At 40.9% G+C, this 20,164-nt stretch overlaps 4 protein-coding genes across 4 annotated transcripts; 2 read left to right on the top strand and 2 right to left on the bottom strand.

The window, feature by feature from the left end:
* Nucleotides 1–2,543: 2,543 nt before the first annotated feature.
* K441DRAFT_677120 (uncharacterized protein) lies at nucleotides 2,544–3,051 on the bottom strand (the record flags this gene model as incomplete). Its single annotated transcript, XM_067651034.1, has 2 exons — nucleotides 2,544–2,794; nucleotides 2,847–3,051. The coding sequence occupies 2 exons, from the start codon at nucleotides 3,049–3,051 to the stop codon at nucleotides 2,544–2,546; spliced, it is 456 nt and encodes a 151-aa protein (XP_067504370.1).
* A 1,212-nt stretch (nucleotides 3,052–4,263) lies between these two features.
* On the top strand, nucleotides 4,264–6,535 carry K441DRAFT_677119 (FabD/lysophospholipase-like protein; the record flags this gene model as incomplete). The annotated part of the gene is made up of 6 exons (XM_067651033.1): nucleotides 4,264–4,402; nucleotides 4,452–4,559; nucleotides 4,606–4,706; nucleotides 4,759–4,979; nucleotides 5,034–5,303; nucleotides 5,365–6,535. 6 exons carry the CDS (start codon nucleotides 4,264–4,266, stop codon nucleotides 6,533–6,535), a joined length of 2,010 nt encoding a protein of 669 aa, XP_067504369.1.
* Nucleotides 6,536–9,753: 3,218 nt separating this feature from the next.
* On the top strand, nucleotides 9,754–11,156 carry K441DRAFT_635698 (putative extracellular tungstate binding protein; the record flags this gene model as incomplete). Its single annotated transcript, XM_067646441.1, has 3 exons — nucleotides 9,754–9,883; nucleotides 9,943–10,340; nucleotides 10,394–11,156. 3 exons carry the CDS (start codon nucleotides 9,754–9,756, stop codon nucleotides 10,754–10,756), a joined length of 891 nt encoding a protein of 296 aa, XP_067504368.1. The 3' UTR covers nucleotides 10,757–11,156.
* A 2,276-nt stretch (nucleotides 11,157–13,432) lies between these two features.
* Nucleotides 13,433–13,843, bottom strand: K441DRAFT_659306 (uncharacterized protein; the record flags this gene model as incomplete). Its single annotated transcript, XM_067648504.1, has 2 exons — nucleotides 13,433–13,453; nucleotides 13,664–13,843. A coding segment is annotated over one exon (180 nt), but the record flags the coding sequence as incomplete, so codon positions are not given.
* Nucleotides 13,844–20,164: the final 6,321 nt, after the last annotated feature.

Raw genomic sequence — 20,164 nt, 5'->3', positions numbered from 1 at the left:
TAAGGCGTTATTAATATAGCTTTAAAAGGTGCCTAGGCCGTTATATATGCTAAAGGGTATAATAGTATATTTAAATTAGCTAAAGCGCGATACAAATACAGTTTTCTATTCGTTACCTTCCCGTATTTAAAAATAGTTAAAGGCGGCGATAATATTAAGCCTAGTATAGATTTTAGCTTATTTAAGCCGCTTAAGGGTCTCCCGTATAAGCGGTACTGGGTATTAGTTTTTAATTATAATAGCGTTAAGTCCTTTATAGTTAACGTAAAATTAAATACCTTTTTTTAACTTTTTAGTAAGAAGAATAGGGGCGACTATTAGTAATATACTAGGACGAATAAACCCTTTATTAAGGTGCTCGTCGATATACTTTCTTATAACTAGAAGTTTGTCTTTTAATATTAAGTAGGGTCTCTTATAAGGTAGCATTTTTCCTTATTTAATATTAATAGTATAGTTATTAGGTTAATATAGGGGGAGTATATCTACGCCCTTTTATAAGTATATATTAATAAAGTTATAGTACCTCTTAGGGAGGAGCTTATGGAGTTCTTTATTAGTAAGTCCTTTTTTAAGTTTTATAAACTTCTTAAAGTCTAAAGGTAAAAGNNNATAGAGTTCCGNAGGGGCNTNNTCTTCTAAAAGGTTAANTATATNTATCCTATTACTATAAAGGACGTAGTCTTATTCTTTATTAAGCTTATATAGTTATAATTAGAAAGCTATAGTAATAGTCTAGCCTTTAAGGTTTCTTAGGTTAATATCCTAATAAGTAAATAAAAGCGGCTAGGCTATATCCTAGGTAAGTCTCTCTACAGTATTTAGAGTTAAAGGTTACTTTTTTTTTTCCTAGTTAATAGCGGGGTTATATTATTTAAGCTAGCTCATTCTAAGGATAATAGGGTAGTTAGTAAGTAGTATATTATAGGCCTAGAGCTTTTTCTAGTGCCTATTTATATTTAAGTAAAGTTATACTATATAGGTAATCTTCTATATAGTATAACTACCATTAGCGAGTTATAGGGCGCGGGCTTTAGTAAGGGGTAAGGTAGGTAGGTTATAAGTATACATAAGTTAGGTATCTATAAATTAGTTAATAGCTCTATAGTTAATTATAAAACAGCTTTTATATTATTTTTTAGTAGTAGTTCCTATTATAGGTAAAACTATCTATTTCCGTCCGTTTATTTTTATTAAGTTATTTATTAAGCAGGCTAATATATAGATCCCTCTATTATTAGGGCGTCTTAACCTATAACTTAAGGCTAAGACTTAGCATTTGCACACTGAGTTTATATATGCTCATGCTAGCAATACCACGTTTGTCTTGTAGTATTAAGCACGCCATTCAGCTTCCTCGTAACCTAATTCACTTAGTAGCTGTATTTGCCTAGACTCTCCTAAGATTAGCCCAAAACTTTACAAATCTCCTTATTACATATACTATGAATTCAAACAAATTTTAAGCATTTGGAAATTTGCACTCTAATGTTCTTGTCCTGAATTATTTCATATAGAGTAAAGAAGCCAGTCATATGTAGAGGGGTTTATGATGGATATTAGGTGAGAGTGGGCCATAAGTATAACGTATCAATGGGGGAGTAGGTAAGCTCAAAGCCGGCGATAGAACAGAGAAAATCTACGTCCAGCACATGAGCTTTCGCCTCTTAACAAACGTTGAATGTCCTTATACCAAGTCCCTGCTAGATTGACTCCACCATTGGCACAGGTGCGTCAAACGACTGGGTCGGACGTGAATTGAAGAACTTAAGCCCGTTCTCTGAAGGTTATATTGGTGTCCACGCCCGCGGTATAGACGCAATCTACCACCCCTCACGAGCCGAAAGGTTCTTCTGCTCTATGCGTAGGCTCCTGAGGCTGTAATATGCATATATAATACATACGTTTGGCTTACCATAAGTAGTAGAGTCTAGATATAGGAGGTAGTGATGTAAAGTCATTATCGCGATATTAACAGCTTATTAAGAGCTAAAGCCTATGCCACCTAGGGCTTTAGACCCCTAGGTAAGTTATGCGGTCACCTATATGTTAAGGCCCCAGTTTTTGAGCTTTGGTGAATTGTTCCGAGCCCCTACATAGATCCAGCAGTAAGTTGAGGATATTCGGAAATAACACGAACAGTTGAGTTGAACTCTATAAGTCTTTGACGATTATGCGCATCTATTCGAGCCTACACGACTATGTAGGCGCTTCGAGGAACAGGGCCTTAGTAGATCTGCAGATTTTGCCACCATGTGAAAGTCTTCTGCCTCCAGCACACCCCTAACCATTTCTATTGCACCGTATCAATTCTTTCGAAACATAGCCTCGACATGAAATAAAGTGTCCTAAATATCCGCGCATCCAATCCACAAGCCTTATTCTCACGGCCGAATAGGGTTTTGTTGATTTCGTTATCGAGCGGCTGTTATGGTGAACTGGGCGCCTGGCGTTAGTAGATGGCTATGAACTCAGAGGGACACCCTTACCCCAAGAAAACTTTGTTTGACTGTTGTTCTCAAGCGCTCGACTTGTTCATATTGTTATAAAGCCCGAGAATTTCCTCTCAGAGGGTTCTCAAAGACGTAAAGCTTCTTTACGGATCCAACAGCTCGCTTCAGACGGAAATTCGGATCTATGTGGTCGAATCTAACCGTTCCTACATATCGACAACAAGGACATGTCTTCGAGCTGCCTCTGTGTTTATCCTTGTCACTCGGGACGTATATATCCTTTTTGGCTTTCCAGGGATTCCGTGGCAGATCGAGAACTTTTAGGGGATCTTCCTTCTGTGCTTAAAGAGAAGTCAGAACTAATTAACCGCTTCTAGAAGTCGCAAAACTTACCATCTACTTCTTCCCGATTTTCGAGGTAAACGCTATCATCTGACCGTATTAAGACAACAACTTGTCTGGCCCTTGGCCATGTGTTTTGTCTTCGTGGACGGTGGAATCCGGTTGGAACCTCTGTTTGGCGATCTTCGCCCATCGACGGAGTTTTGCTAGCCGTTTGTACGGTAGATTGGGGGCGTCTTTCTGACGAGGTAGACATTGCACAGTATTCAAAACGTGGTCTGCGTATGGGTGTATATATTGAGTTTTTTTGGGGACTACGTTCTGCTTTTGTAATGAAGTTTTCTTGGCTACTATCACCGTATATGAACCCTCAAAACCGTCAGATTATGCTTCTGTACTAGCTTAAGTCAAGCATAGTCCTGGACACAAGGGATAGTGGTCAAGATCGGCCTGGAGGGTTGCCCGAAAAGATCCTAGCTCGAGTCTTAGGGGATTCGAATCCAGAGAGGCCGACCCTTTGAAAAACGGATATATTCAGTAACGAAGATACGATACTTTCAACAATAAAAGCAATCCAGTTGGGTAATATTGTCCTCGCACGGGTTGGTAGTTGATTTAGCCAGTCAGGATCGCGGTATTATGTGGAAGTGCTTTCTTTTTAGATTGTGTGACCGAAATCTGCGGATAGCGTTGGGAGTCACGTGACATTAAGAGGAAGATATTTTAGAATCTCACAACGATACCTTGCAGATGAACGGGCCCCCATATAAAATGGTGCATTATGGCACATCCATCTACACCGAATTTCCTTTCGCGGAGGCTGTGCAGAGCAAGTCTCTCCCATTGGCTTGGCTAGCCAGCCAGGCTAAAGAACTGGAACACCTGCAGTTCATTGCGTCGAATGGCTTGCATGCGCCGTGTGCTCCTGCTAGTTTAAGGTCAGTGGCGACAGCATCATCATCCTGGACATGCGGCCCGCCTAGAGTGTCATGCACCCTGATCCTGCCGTCGCGACGCCTCCATTGGCGGCCTCGCTATCTATTCCCTTTTATTCCTTTTCAGCTGCCGCTGTGTCTCAAAGCCTTTCTCAACTCCTGTCACCGTTCAGGCCCCTATATGCGAACTGCATGTGTCAGCTGAGAGGGCGTATCAACTACCGGACAGTTGCAAACGCGCAATTTTCCGTTGCCTTGCCCGTTTGGCTTTCCCACATCTTGCGGGCTGATTTTCTGCGCCTTGTCCCTCTGAGCCGCCACAATAATGGAGGGCGAGAGCTTTTTGGGCCTCAGGTCTCTCAGCTCTGGTGGAGAATTAAGCCTTGCGGCTCATCCTGTCATTCATTCTGCAAGCGCTGTCCCGCCCTATTTGCAAGGCTACTATAAAAGGATCGTGGCACCAACTGAGTAGGCTGGCCTTGTTGAGTTGCAACAGACGTGGCGGCTTGTTTACTAGCATTGTTACTGGAATTATGGCCACCCAGCTATCGACTGAGCCAGCTCACGCTCCGGCTCTTTCTCTGGATGGCTCAGATCTTCACAACAATGCAGATGGGAGGAATGAAGATGAGGCTATCACGCCGATATCACGGATCACAGGCAGCGAGCTAGGTTTGATCTATAACTCCCTGCTGTTTCAGGATACTGAGATCTAAAGCAGATGAGCAAGATGATCCGAACAGCCTTCCTTTACCTTTTTGCACCAGGGTTGACTGTTCTGACTCTGATCCAAACAGCCCCTGGTCACGCAAGATGATACTTACTCTGGGTGAGTCAGACAGATTACAGGAATGGCTTTTCTAACAAGAGTGAAGATGGTGGCGGAATTAAAGGCTATTCTTCCCTGCTGGTGTTGAAGCGAATTATGTTTCTCGTCGAGCAGATCGAACTTGGACATAGACCACTATGGACAAAAGTATGTGTAGTATACTGCCGAAAGGACTACTCCCTAACAAATCTTCATTCAGCTTCACAGCGCTGGTGAAAATAGCACTTGCGTTCCTAATGAGAGTAGCGCAGACTATCCGTGGTACACTCCACCAGGCACCAATAGTGAACCGGTCACTATTGTGGATGACGAAACCCCCGAGGCCATTGCAGCTAGTATCGACGAAACATTTAAGCATTCTACCACTCGGTTCAAGCCACATCATTACTTTGACTACATTGCAGGAACGAGTACAGGAGGGTAAGACTCAGTTTGTGAATTCCAATGACCAAAGCCTCTGACTCGTCTCTGCAGGCTGAGTGCGACTATGTTGGCACGAATGGAGATGACAGTTGATCGGGCGATGACTCAATATGATGTGGTCGGGGACACAGTCTTCGGAAAGCCTCGATTTTTGCATTCGACCATCGCAGCTACGAACTACCTCCAACCCAAATACCCCTCTAGGCGCATGGTAAAGGCAATCCAGCGTGTCACTAAAACCGGATTGGCCGAGGAAATGCGCCAATGGAAAAGCTCTCCCCAAAACGTTCCCTTTGAAAGTAACCCGCGGCGTTGTAGGACGTGAGTCATTCTATGTTTCCCTACTTTGTAACACTACTAATGACTATGGATGTTGACTTAGAATTGCGGTAGCTCATGGGCCAGCTGTTGACTCTGCAATTGTGCATGCATACCTATTCCGCAGCTACGATCATCTTCACCCTTCACCTCTCTCGTCGGTCAGATATAACAAAAAACATCTTAACCCTGGACGAGCACATAGAGATCCCATCTGGCAAGTTGGAAGGGCAATCTCTGCTGCGCCAAAGTATTTCTCCTCAATATCATTTGGGGATCGAACATTTCGTGATGGTGGGATGGTAGCAAATAATCCGTCGAAGCTGGCTTTAGATGAAGTGTGGCAGATGCATGAACAACGGCCAAGACTGCTGCTCTCTATTGGAACCGGCGCGCCTGAAGATTCGACTACGGAGCAACCCGAGCTCAATCAGCGGAAAGTCAGCTACATTAAAGACTGGTTCCACGTCATTGACTTGTTGAAGACACTGGCCACACAGTCGGAAAAAACCCATCAAGACCTCGAATCAGAGCTCGACAAATTGGATTCTGAGTCCAAAGTGCAATACTTTAGGTTCAACGTTGAAGGGGGCATGAGGGAGGTCGTCCTTGATCAATGGGAGCCTAGAAAGGGTGGGAAAGAAACAAAAAAAAAGATGTTAAGTCTTGCAAAGCAGTATTTGAGCCAGCAGGACGTCAACGAAAGGATGCTTGAGTGCGCAAGAGAATTAGTCCAAGTACGCCGTCGAAGAGCAAAAACAGACAGGTGGGAACAGTTTGCGCGAGAATTCGTCTATTACTGTACTGAGGACTCGTGCAAGAAAATCTCCCGGACTTTTGAAACTCGTGAAGATCTCCGCCAGCACTCTTATGACGCCCACTCCTTTGTTTGGGACGTTAGCGTACAGAATCATGAAGACTTAAAGCACGCCTGCTTCTGGGACCAATGTCAGCATCGTGGTGTTAGTGTATTTCGGAGGAGGAGAGAATATTTAGCACACCTTCGGGAGCATCACAAGATTGGGGATCCGCGTTTCCAGACAAGGCGCGAGCTTGAAAAATGGCTCGACAAAGGACGGAGGGACAAGACAGAAGCCCTCGACTTCATTAAACTCAACCGCGAACGAACGAGGACCCTTCCAGGCCCTTCGGCTCGGATCAACAGCACCACGGCAAATGGCTACGCTGGTGGCCAGAAGCCGGCACAGCGGCTGCCCTCCGGGGGACAGGGCTGAATCTACGCGGTGAAAAAATTTCCCCAGGACTAATACGCTAGCACATTCAGGCAAGGCATCGCATTCAAGCCTAGTGCAAGGACGCTTTTGATTCGCCAGGCCGTGCTCATTCGCACACAATCTTCAAGATCTTGTCCATGGCTCTCTACCGACGAAGAAATTGTATCATTGAGCCTGTAGACACAGTGACAGGACTCCAGATAGAAGTCCAACCTTATCTAGTCGCGATCAGGCTGGTAAGAAAAAGCCGAGTAATATTCGGGTGGTAGTGGTTGAATCTACTATCTTCCCACTACCTCATACGCCGATTCCAAGTGTCTCAGCCGCTCATGTAGATGGGATAGGAAATCCTAGCGCGTTGGGTTTGCTTTCTATCAATGTAAAGAATCGCACTTGTTCTAGCTTAATGCATATATCGCATTAATTTCGAGCCCGTAGCTCATAATATATTTATTGTATTTAATATTGTGTGGCATCGATCACCCATTTTCGTATATTTAATGAGGCTCTACAGCCTCTTGCAAGAAACCAGAGTTCCCATCCTTGATCGTTCTGTTCGACGTATTGCCACAACGTAATCACTCCAAAAATATATCCTTACCCAAGCTATGCTTAAAGCTATGCTTAAAGCTAACCCTTGAAAACCCCTCCTATCAAGACCTACCTGCTTATAACTTTGCTTAAGCCTTTTTTTTTTGGTAAGGTCTCAATAAGAAATCACGGCTTCAAGCACCACGCGCACGCAGAAGTAAATCTTCAAACCGGATTTGAGAGAGAAGCGAAAAGATCAACTCAAATCTGCAGATCTTAGGCTCTTCTCGGCCCCTCTTATCCGGACTAGCTCCGGCTCCCCTAGGTTGGGCCCGATTGTCTTAAAGTAGGTCTAATCCGTTACGATTCTACTTAATAATTAGGCCTAATCGGTAAAGAATTAAAATTAAAATAAGGTAATTAATCTAAAAATTAAAACAATATATTGAATATGTAAATCATTATTCTTGATTCTTGATTAACGTCTGATGCGGTCCCAATTAAGGTCCGTGCAGACTACTGCCGTGATGTACAGTGCTGGTACCGATAAAATATCGGTATTGCCGATATTGCCGATATTCCGATAATATTGCAATATTTCTTAATATATTAAAATTTTGTGCTATACCTAAAGGTTATCTTCTATCTATATAATATTATATAATATATCTTCNAAAATTTAAGAAATTAAGGATTTTAGTTAAATTATCTCTTATTTTTAATGCTGTTAGTAGAGGAGGGGGTAGGCGTTCGGAGGATGGAGCTAGCGGTCTTCTCCCCATAGGGTGCCCATAAGGTTGCTGAGGTTTTAGGCGGTATTTAGCGGGTCTAGGGTATACAAGGGGGTAACACGAAATGCTCAGACGCCCCCCCTGCTAGTATGGTACACAAAATAACCTAGCCCTGCTATATTACTTGGGGCTCGCTTATTTTCCTCTCCATACTAGCAGGGGGGGCGTCTGAGGCATTGATGTTACCCCCTTGTAGATCGCCTAAAATCTCGTTACTTAGCCCCCAAAACTTTAGCGACCTTATGGGGGGTAGCCACTAGTCCCAAAAGGAACCAATATTGGCAATATCATATTGCCGATATATTTCCGATAACCGATATTTTATCGGTTCGTATTGGTTCGTATCGGTGCCAGCACTGGTGATGTACGTACAAGGGAGACGTGAGTGGTAATACAGAGTGTACCCCTCTAGGCAGCACGCCCGTACTACATCAACGGGAGGAAAAATACCGTTAGGTCGCTGCTCTGAGACTCCCATAAGGAGTGTCCTGATTGCCTATCTTGCCCTGTCTGCCATTCATACCACGCTTCCTTTTGAATTTGAAAGTACCGTGAGATTGATGTAATCCTGCCCCTGCTCCCATTCGAATACCCTATGTGTACGTATACGCCTATAGCCCTCCTGCTTGCAGCACGATTTCTACCCCAATGGAACAGCGGGACGAATGTAGATCTAGATCTAGGTGTCTTGTCCTAGGGCTCCAACCTAGGTCCCCTATGCACACCCCCAGAAGACGGAGTACCGCGCGGTAAGTCCAGGCTGTCGGGTAGGATATGTAAATCATTCTTTTTAGAGGTAATTTGTTTCGGTATCCCTTGCAACACTGCTTCGCGTCCAACGGTTATCGATAAGAATTAGCCAATCAAATCGTCAGGATCAATGAGCCGTGATAAGATATTTGAGGCGATTCAAATGTGGCAGCTCCCAAGGCTCTGGGGGTAGTTCTTTCGCAATACGGATAGGAGGGACGATGTATTTAATAGGCTTGACAACATCAGGATCAAGATAGGCACGATTGGAAAGCATGGCGGTTAACCATATTACCATATAATTGTAAGGGATATTATTGCGGTCACCCCGGGTTGCCCTCGGGACAACCCCCGGACACCCCTCGGACAGCCGGAGGCACGTGCCCGAAGTATATAGTCTCTCCGATCCCAGAGGCCTCACCTCAAGGATTCGTCTCCTCCACAATCTATCCTGTTCCTACAATCGTGCCTTATAGCCCCCTGTCTACAAAGTCCCCTCACAATAATTGAATAAGCGCGCCCGCGAACATTGAAACGGTGTTCGCGCACGGACCAACCCTTGTTGGACGTCAGCGTTGCAAGGGATAAGGCAATTAATCTAAAATTAAGAAAATAGCAGTGATACATGAGGTATTCCTTTTTGAAGACGATTTGTTCCGGTATAAGGCAGGAATAATCTGTAACACCGCGCATACTACACCACCCTGGCGCATCCGGTTGAAAGCGCGTGTTGATCTTGGTGATCAACGGCAGAGTTTATACCTTTTTTAGGTATAATCTACACATTTTGATTAGCGTGATCAACACCGCGCTTTCAGATGCGCCAGGGTGGTGTACACCGCCTTGGCGCATCCGGTTGAAAGCGCGTGTCGATCTTGGTGATCAAACGGCAGAATTTATACCTTTTGAAGTAATAAGCACGGCCATTTTAACGTATTTTTACCCACTTTTGGGTACAAATGTACGCATTTTGGTTAGCGCGATCAACACGCGCTTTCAACTAAGACGGTGTAGTATCGGGCGAAACAGCTCTAGGAGACATATATATTGCATGCGCCAGGTGCGTTCAATCTGCTTAATTGCTACTCATAGTAGAATCCTTTACTTAAAATGGCGTTCTTTAGTTTTATTTATGTCCTTTGTTGGATGTCTTTCGCCGCGACCATAGCAGCGATAGAACCAGCCGCAGTATATGATGGTGGCTTCAATTCAACCAACTCTACCACACTGCTAAGAATCGGAAATGGAGGTGCTGGGCAGAGCGGACTTGTAAAAGGTACTTATTTGGCGCAGCATTGCTTGTCGGACCTAAGGTAAAAGTTAACCACTTTGCAGCTCTTGCGGATGCCTTCATTCAATCCCGCGTGGCCAATGGCTCTGACCCTTTCAAGGTTGCTTGGTATACTAGCGACACCACTTTTACTATCAACTACCTCCAGTCCGGAACTGTGGACGTAGGCATTACCTACAGTGAGATTGCGGAGAAGATAGCTATTAATCAAGGCATCGCAAAGTCCCCCAGCTACTATGCCTTCCGTGACCATTTTCTAATTGTTGGGCCAACCTCCAATCCGGCCAATCTCTCGAATAACTCAGACGTTCTGACTATGTTCTCCGACTTGCATGCTGCAGCTGAGGCCGCCACAAGCACAATCCCAGTGCGATTCCTGAGCCGCTATGACAAGTCTGCGACAAATATCAAGGACTCCTTCCTTTGGATCAGTATCGGACAGGTGAGTAATTCCGTACCATTTCCATGATGTTTCCCACTTAATTGGAGATATAGGTACCTTGGGCTACAGCCTATTCGACTTGGTATCACCAATACATCGCCTTCCCTATCCAGGCTTTGACCGCTGCAATTCTCCTCCAAGAATACACGATTACCGACCGAGGAACTTATTTATCACTCGACACAAGCCTTCAAAACCAAGTTACTATCTACAAGGCTGCAACAGACAGTGCAGACGACGTACTTCTAAATCCTGCCCATCTTTTGGTTGGGAACAAGGCTGCACACCCGGACGTAGCAGACGCATTCGCCAAATGGGTCGTCAGCGCTAACGGCCAGAAAGTTATCACGGATTTCAAGAAGAACGGGCAACAACTATATACGGGAGCACCACCTACAAATGGAACTACTTCATGAGGGTATTGAAAAGTAAAGCTCAGTAATCAGGAATTAGGTAGAGGTTGATGTCCTCCTTGCTCTCATTATGCATTTTATCACATTTTTCGGTCTGTCCTAAACTTGGGTGCATGTCGCGCTTAGCATCTACACCATTTTGAAATATTTCCTATGAGTAAATCTCAAGACCCGTGGGTCCTTGATCAAAGTCTGCATCTGCGAAAATTTCCCTTGCTCTATAGTCACAGGGAGGCTCATTTTGTAAGTAAATTTTGAGGCATCACGAACTGGTTTTAGTGTTGATCTGGGGTTATGTTTAATGTATTTTACAGCTATATTTTATATTCATTTAATAAGCTCAGGCCCCTAGAACTCGGTTGCCCCCTATACTCGCCACATTATTAAAATATTATTAACTTTTCTAACTAGCGCTTGGTAGCTCCTTCCTTATTAAGTAGTAAAGTAGCTCTCTAGTTATCTTTTCTACTATCTTATAAAGCGATAGATATTATATCTAATAGAGTTTTAATTCCCGTTACTAATCCCTACTTTGTAGCTAGTTTAGTTTCTACCTTAGTTTAGATAGTTCTACAATGCGCTATTTTAGTACCTTTAGTGTCGCTAAAGGTTTTAGGAAGAGTACTTACTAATTACTAATTTCCTACCCTTTTCTTTAGTAAGGAGAAGGAATAGGGTATAGAATAAAACAGTTACTTAGAGGTAATTAGTAGCTACTTCTAAGCTAGTAAGCTATATTGGTTTTTTAATTCTTATATATAAAACTATATAATGACAATCTATCTTTTAAAGCGCTTTTTCTTCTCTAGGAATAGTAGAATGTAGTAGAAATAGATAAAAGAACTAGGATTTTCTTAGTGCGAATTTGTAACGGAATCCCCCAGGAGGTACATATCCGATAAGACGGTAGGAGGTTTTATCTATATCCTATCTATGTTCCAGAAGACATAGTTAGACAGGTTAGGGGCAAAAGGTTTTACTAGCGTCTTAGAAGAAACATATAGGAAGCTAGTTCCCCTTTAGAGAAGAACTAGCGATTAGTCTCTAAATAGAAGTAGTTAAAAGCATTTGTTCTTTAATATATAAAACTTATTATACCTTTAACTTACCTTCTACCTACCTTTAACGTACCTCTAATTTACCTTCTACTTACCAGTAACACTATTAATTAAATAATTATACGTTCCAGTTAAGCTGGCCTCTTATAATTTTAATCGCTTCTAATCCGTTAGGAATGTACGGCTATTAATTAATAATAACGGACTATACTCCTATACCCTATAAAGCAACGCCCTTACCGTAGAAGGCTTAGAGAGTCTCCTTAGAGGAGCGCATTCCCTCTACTTATAAAAGAGTAGACTAGGAAGCCACGGCTAGTCTATCTAACTTTATAAGACCTTTAAAAATAATTACTACTAGGGAGTTATTAGAGTGGTTACTATATAAGACCCTATAAAAAATAAAAGAGTTAGAGATATAATTAAGATAAGTATATTAAAACTACTAAGAATAATTATAAGGACAGTTAGGAGAAGTATAAATACCCTAGACACAAAGCAGACTTAAAGGGGCAACGCCACACTACGCTATAATATTAGAAAAACCTAGATTCCGTACAAAGGAGCCTAATAAGTATAATAGTAATAGTCTTTAGAACTATAATCGTTTTATCTATTAATGCAAAACTAAGTTTCGGCTAAATCTGAAATATTACTGTCGGAACACATAACCTAAGGCTAATATCACGTAATGTCGTAATCGTAGTCTTGTTAGGTTGTATAATAATTGTTGCAGAGGATCGTAAGGATCGCGGTGCCTAAGTAGGGGGTTGATTAGTCACTATAAGGATAACTAATCAAAGACACGACGACGACACATTAACGACACGTAACTATGTAACTTCTGTCCATATATTCCGACACTGGCAGTTCTTTCTTTATGCGTAAAACAGCTATCCTAAGACACGTGACCACGTAACCTTTGTCCATATATTCCAACGCTAGCAGTACGGTGCCAGCGACGGGGTTGTATTCCAGGGAGTAAAGCTCTACCTGGTCGTGTTTAGGTCGCAGGCGTATTAGCGCGANAGTTGTNAGATTTAGGTAGCGGTACGGTGCGAGCATNGGGTGGTAATAGTGGTTNAACGTAGAGCTCGTCTATCGGTCGGTNGGTAGATCGCAGGCGCATNGGCACNATCGTTCGGTNGGGTNGTNATAGCAGGCGTATTNGCGCTATCGGTTGGTNAATNTATNGTATGCATATCGGCACGATTATTGTCTNTGTAGGTAGTAGTACGGTACCAGCGATAGGGTCGTTCGGGTGGCAGTATAATGCCAGCAACGGGGTCGTATTCGTAGGCGTATTGGCACGAATTCTTGTCTGTCCGTAGGCGTACTAGCGCGGCAGTTGTCTTATTCGTAGGTTACGGGCGTTTAGGGGCGTACGTGACCACGTAACCTTTATCGATATATTCTAACACTGGCAGTTCTTTCTTTGTGGCGCTGTAGGAAGGCAGTCAGGTGTTGGTTTAGCTATAGGTGGAAGCAGTAGATGTCGGTTGGTAATGGAGGGCAGGCTAGTAGGGCCGTCGATTGAGGTATGGTAGGCTGGCAGGGCCGTCGATTGAGGTATAAGATAGGGCAGGCTAGCAGGGCCGTCGATTAAGGTGTGGTAGGCTGGCAGGGCCGTCGATTGAGGTATAAGATAGGGCAGGCTAGCAGGGCCGTTGATTAAGGTGTGGTAGGCTGGCAGGGCCGTCGATTGACTGTATAGGGAAGGGCAGGCTAGCAGGGCCGTCGATTGACTGTATGTGGCAGGCTAGTAGGGCCGTCGATTGACTGTATGTAGTAGGCTGGCAGGGCCGTCGATTGGTAGAAGCCTAGCTTGTGGTGTTCCTGACACCAGAATTGATTAGTTCGCTGCCGTACGCTCTAAAGATCGACAGGGAGGTAGTAATAGTAAAAAGAGAGCTGCCGAACGCTCTAAAAGCTGCCGAACGCTTTTTGCCTTTCTACTACTCTTTACGACAAAGCAAGTAGCTGACTGCCGAACGTCGTACAACTTGCTCAATCCACAAGACTGCCGAACGTCTTCTTAAATTATAATCGCAGAATGCCCTAGGTCAAGTGCTTGATCTATGCGCATTTATTAATTAATGTCGGAACACATGACCTAAGGCTAATATCACGTAATGTCGTAATTGTAGTCTTGTTAGGTTGTATGATGATTATTGCAGAGGATCGTAAGGATCGCGGTGCCTAAGTAGGGGGTTGATTAGTCACCATAAGGATAACTAATTAAAGACACGACGACGACACATCAACGACACGTAACCACGTAACTTCTGTCCATATATTCCGACAATTACTCTAACGAGTATAATTAGATATTAATTACTTCTACCTTTTTATATGGCACCGTTAAGAGTTTATAAATACGCTATAAGAAGAAACTTATTATACCCCTTAAATTTAGCAAACTTAGGACCTAGTTAGTTAATTAGGTCTAAAACCCTACTAATTAAGGGATAGACTATAACTAGCGATACTACAACGCTAAATAGCAGGATAGTTAGACTATGGTCTAGTTTATAAACTACTTAGAAAAACTAGAAGACAATATACCCTACTTAAATCTATAGGATAACGCTATATAACTTTACTAGCTACTTACTAAGCTATAACCTAAGATTTAATAGGCCATATAAAAGAAGGGCGAAATTCCTACCTTTTAAGAAAAGCTTATCTTTAAAGCTATTCGGATTAAGAATACTAAAAGAGACTATCTAGGTAAGTAAAAGGAATAAGACGCTAATAATAAAGAGCGTAGAACTAGACCTAGCTTTAATAATAGGGGCAGATTCTAACCTAACTGCTCTGTAAAAGGATAACGTAAGTAGGCCTCGCAGCCCTAGAGTAACGCTAGTTAACCCTAAAATAATAATAGGTAGAGACCTAATCCGTAAAAGGGGAACTAGGAGACACATACCTATTATAACTGCGGTAAGAAGGGCTATATAAGCCGCTTCTGCCGGCAGAAGAAGTAAGAGTTAGCCTAATTAGGAAAAGAGATAACCTAGTAGATCTTTACTCCCTTACACTAGGCTAGTAAAAAAAGGAGGGAGTAAACTACTATATAGTTATTCCTATCTCTATTTAAGTTAATAATAAATAGGTAACGCGAGACTGCCTTATAGATAGCGGCGCGAGTATAGGGTTTATTTATTAATTACTAGTAAAAGAATTAGATTTGGACCTTAGCGGCTTATAGGTACGCACTATTTAAAGTATTAGAGACTACTAGATTCCGTATTACGGGAAATAGATATTTTCCGTTACCAGCTAAGACCGCGACGGTCTATAAGATACGTAGGAGATACGCTTCTACGCTATAAAAATTAAGGGGTATAACCTTATTTTAGGATACCTATAGCTTCGCTAAGTTAACCTAGACATTAATTAGCCTTTAACCTTATATTAACACTAGAAGTCTTAATCGCGTATTATAGTTAAGAATTAAGAGACTTTCCTAAGCTATATATAAAAAGAAGGGTGGGTATATACTATATATGCCACTCTTAACCCCAAGAATAAAGATATAGGGTATTTATTTTTGGATGTCCAGCTATACGCAGTTAAAAAACTAGAGATTCCATAGAAATATACAGACTTAGAAGAGGTTTTTAATAAATAGGCTGCATAAACCTTACCTAACCCTATATTAGTTAAGTATAAGATAAATATAGGGGACAAGCAACCTCCTTTTAGACTACTATATAACTTATTAGAAAATAAGCTAGCCGTATTACGTTAGTATATAGTAGACAATCTTTAGAAAGGATGGATTTGGCCCTCTATAAGCCTAGTAGGGGCACCGATTATATTTATACTAAAGAAGAACGGGACCCTTCGCCTTTATATTAACTATTAGGCGCTTAATAGGATTACTATAAAGAATTACTACCCGCTACCCTTAATAGGGGAGCTTATTAATAGGCTGTTAGGCGTAAAGATATTTATAAAACTAGATCTAAAAGATATATACTATTAAATCCGGATTAAAGCCGGCGATAAGTAAAAAATAGCGTTCTAAATATGGTACGGCCACTTTAAGTACCTAGTAATACTATTTAGGCTCACTAACGTACTAGTGACATTTTAGGCCTATATTAATAAGGCATTATTAGGCCTGTTGGATATAATATATATAGTCTACCTTAATAACATTATAGTCTACTCTAATAACTACGAAGCATATACGTACTATATGTAAATAGTACTAGAAAGACTGCGGGAATACAAGCTCTATATAAACCTAAAAAAATGCTCTTTTTATATCACTAGTATTAATTTTCTAAGCTTTATTGTTAGCGTTAATAGAGTATTAATAAAGAAAAGCTGGGTAGACGCTATTAGGGAATAGCCATACCCCACAATATTTAGAGAAGTATAGGTTTTTTTAGGCACGGCGAACTTCTACTAAAGCTTTATTGTTTACTATTTATAAATAATACTCCTAATTACTAATCTACTAAAAAGATCTAAAAATAGTAAGAAGTTAGGACCCTTTATATTTAGGGAAGCTGCTAAATAGGTAATAGACTAGTTAAAGGATTTGTTTATATTGGCGCCTATCCTAATATACTTCTACTAGGAGCTATATATATACCTTAAAACGGATATATCTAGCTTTACCCTAGGGGCAATTATATCTTAATTAAAAGACAGAGAATAGCATCCTATAGCGTTTTAGTTAAGGAAAATAACCCCTATAGAGTAGCGTTATATAACGCACGACTAGAAGCTGCTTATAATAATTACAGTAATAAAGTACTAGCGATATTATTGTATAGGAAGCAATTATCTTATTAAAGTCCTTATAGACCATAATAACCTAGAATACTTTATAACTATAAAGGTATTAAGCAGTTAATAAGCGAGATAGGTAGAGGCACTATTATAGTATAACCTTAAAATTACGTACTACCTAGGGAAGATAAATCCTACTAATAGGTTATTAAGACGTCTAGATTATAAGATAGGGAGGATCTAGGATAGTATAGGGGAAATAATCCCTATATTGTAAAATTTGCTTAAGAAGAAAGAAGACTCTTTCCCTAAAACTATAGAATTTCGCAGTAAGGTAGAGGTCCTAGTAATATAGCTATAAAGTAATATAATTATAAAGCTATAAAATATAGTTATAGACTAGGTTATAGACTAAGCAGATATTATAAAGTTAACGTACCCTAGAATTAGCGAGAATTCTATAGGATATACTAGAGGTATTACAGCACCTTTAACTTAACGGCGCATTAGCTGTAAGTTTTTGGATCTAAGGGGAATAGGCAAGATGCCTATCCGTAGCGTGGCATACTATATAATAGTAGGAGAATCTACTAGCACTAATAGTTTAAAACGTCTTATGCCACGCCTTAAGTCTATAATAGCGGTAGGCGAAATAGAAGTAAGTAATCTATACAAAACCTTTTTAGATCTTCTTCTTTAAGCTTAATAAAGGGACACCTTCGCCTTTAGGGAGAGGTAGAAAGATATAGTAGAGACTAACTTAGCTAGAGTTATTAAGAAGCTATAGTAGTAAGACTAAAGGGTTTATTGTGCTTTAAGGGTACTATTAGCGACTTAGTTAATCGAGGCATAGGCACGGCAAGAGGGACGCGCAAGCCTATACGATTGGATTGTTTATAAACGAGAATCTAAAGCTAGAGAAAGGAAAGGAGAAGAAGAGTAGCGCCGTTCGGTGTTTTATAAGACCTTTGCGTCACGTGATCGCAATATACGGCAATCTGTGGCAATCTGTAGCAATTTGTGGTAACTTGCCAGTGCGAAGTTCTGCCAAGTTCTGCCAGTGCCGTAATATTACCCCCCCCTCTAAAAAAGCCTACCCTTAGGCTTTGTCTCTAAAAGTCTTAGCAAGAGAATTTAACTAATTAGACAACTTTAACCGCCGGTTAAAGTTCCTAGATATCTTAACACCTTATATAACTAAGAAATTTCTAGGGNNTTNTTATCCTTATATTCTTNTAGTAGCTTATTATCTTTNTTATACTAGNATTCTATCTACTTATNTAGGTACTTTAGNGGTCTAGGTTTNNTAGGGTAACGGCTATAGAACTNCTANAGCTTATAGGGACTANNTATAAAGTTCTATATAGGGTACTAAGTAGGGTCTAAGTTATATCCTTTCTAACTAATATAATACTTTAATGTTCCCTTTATAAGTTTATAGGCTAGCACTTCTTTAATTTCCTATTTATTATCGCTATTAACTTAAATTAGTAGGGGAGGTTTATTCTTTTATCTAGGTAGTAGGTTATTTATAGCTTTCTATAGCTTATCCGGTAAGAAAATAGGGTAAACTTTAATTAAGTCTGGGAGCTTAACCTTGTATAAGTTGCCTACTTTATTAAAAATCTTATACGGTCCTGCTATCTTATAGTCTAGCTTATAGCTAGGCCGTTCTATCTTCTAGTTCTTTATTATAACCTAGACTATATCGCTTATAGTAAAGTTAGGCTTACGCCTATACTTATTCGCCTGCTATTCTATTAATTTTTAGGCCTTTTTTAGGTTTATACGGGCTACTTTCTAGGCTTCTTCTAAGCGCTTAGCGTACTGCTAGGCTTCCTTATAAGATAGTTTTTCGTATATAGTCTGGGGCCCTTTTAGTCTTTCCTAATTAAAGCTTGTGTGGGGTAGGTAACCTATTTCTAGTTAAATAGGGGCAAATCCGGTAGAGTTGTGGGGTAGGGTCGCTTAGGCGTAGTCTATTAAGGACAATAGTTTAGCCTAATTATCTTAGAAGTAGTTAATAAAAGGCCGGAGTCTCTAGTCTAAGTATTAATTTATAATCTCCGTTTAACCGTCTGTCTGGGGGTAATATGCTATAGAAAGCTTTAGCTTAATGCCTAAGATCTAGGTAAACTTATTCTAAAAGGCTGATATAAACTACGGCCCGCGGTCGGATATAATAGTGTTTAATAGTCCGTAAATTTAGTAGACGTAGTGGATATACAGTTGGGCTGCCTCTTTAGTATTAATATTTTTATAATAGGGAATTAAGAACGGGCGCTTGCTAAAGCGGTTAACTAGGATTATAACTATATTATATCCGTTATGGTCTAGAGGTAGCTTATAAAAGTCTATAGAGATATATTGCTAGGGGCAGTTGGGTATTAGGAGGGGTTTTAATAGTCCTAGGGTCTTATCTTGTAGAATTATGGACCTACGGCAGTTATTGTAGTTCCGTATATAGCGGTTAATATCTATAATTATTTTAGGCTAGTAGTAGCGGTCGCTAATAATCCTGCGGGTCTTATTTTTTCTAAAATGGGCTGTAGAGACCTAGGTATGTGCTTTAGTAATAAGCTAAGTCCGTAAGTTCTGTTCCTCTACTACTACTAGCCGTTTATGGTGCTTAAGTAGTCTGCTTTTAAGGGACTATAGGCTAGAAATGTTCTTTGCCTTTTCGCGGTACTCCTATAGAGAGGGGGCCGTACGGTTTACCTATAGTAGTTTATTAATAAGGGTATATCTTAGTATTTAAAGAGTCTATATTTAGTTCTGCCTATATCTAGGAGTTAAGGTGCTCTAATTATAGTAGCGCTTGGGTTTATAATAAGATCTTTACGGCTGTTTAATTATTTATATCCTGTTTACGCCTTATAAAAGCATCTACACGGTTAGTAGCGCTTAGCCTATATATAATTAGGAAGTTAAACTAAGATAAGGTATCTGCCTAGCGCGCCTATTAGGCTATAAGGGCCTTTATTATTATAAAATATTTTAAGGCCTTATAATTAGAAACTACCTAGATAGACTTAGGGGTGCCTTTTAGTTGGGCTCGCTAGTGCTAAAAGCTAGAGATAATAGCTAGTATTTCTTTATCGTAAATTGGGTAGTTTAGCTTAGCATCTACTATAGTCTTTAAATAGTAAGCAATAGGGTGCCATTCTCCGTTTATCTGCTTTTAGGAGTAAACGCTAGCTATAACACTATTTAAGGCATTGGTTTCTAGCATTAAGGGCCATTTTAGGTTAAAGTGGGCGAGTAAGGGAGTAGAGACTAGTCGTTTCTTAAGCTCGTTAAAGGCCTGCCTATATATAGTGTTAAAGTAAAAGGGCCAGTCCTTATAGGTAAGTAGGCTTAGTGGCTGGGTAATTCTACTGTAGTTCTTAATAAAGCGTTAGTAGAAGTTATAGAACCCTAAGAATAACTGCACCCCCTTTACGGCCCTTGGGGGTACCTATTAGTTAATTATAGTCGTCTTTTTTAGGTCTACCTTAATCCCGTTTATACTAATAATAAACCCTAAGTACTTTATATGCTTAACACTAAATTCTAACTTCTTAATATTGGCTTAGAGGCCAGCTTCCTAAAGCCGTTATAGGAC

Source organism: Cenococcum geophilum (genome assembly GCF_001692895.1).
Source record: "Cenococcum geophilum 1.58 unplaced genomic scaffold K441scaffold_19, whole genome shotgun sequence".
Lineage (NCBI taxonomy): Eukaryota > Fungi > Ascomycota > Dothideomycetes > Gloniales > Gloniaceae > Cenococcum > Cenococcum geophilum.
Note: the sequence above shows the minus strand (reverse complement) of the source record. Positions and strands in the feature narration are given on the sequence as shown.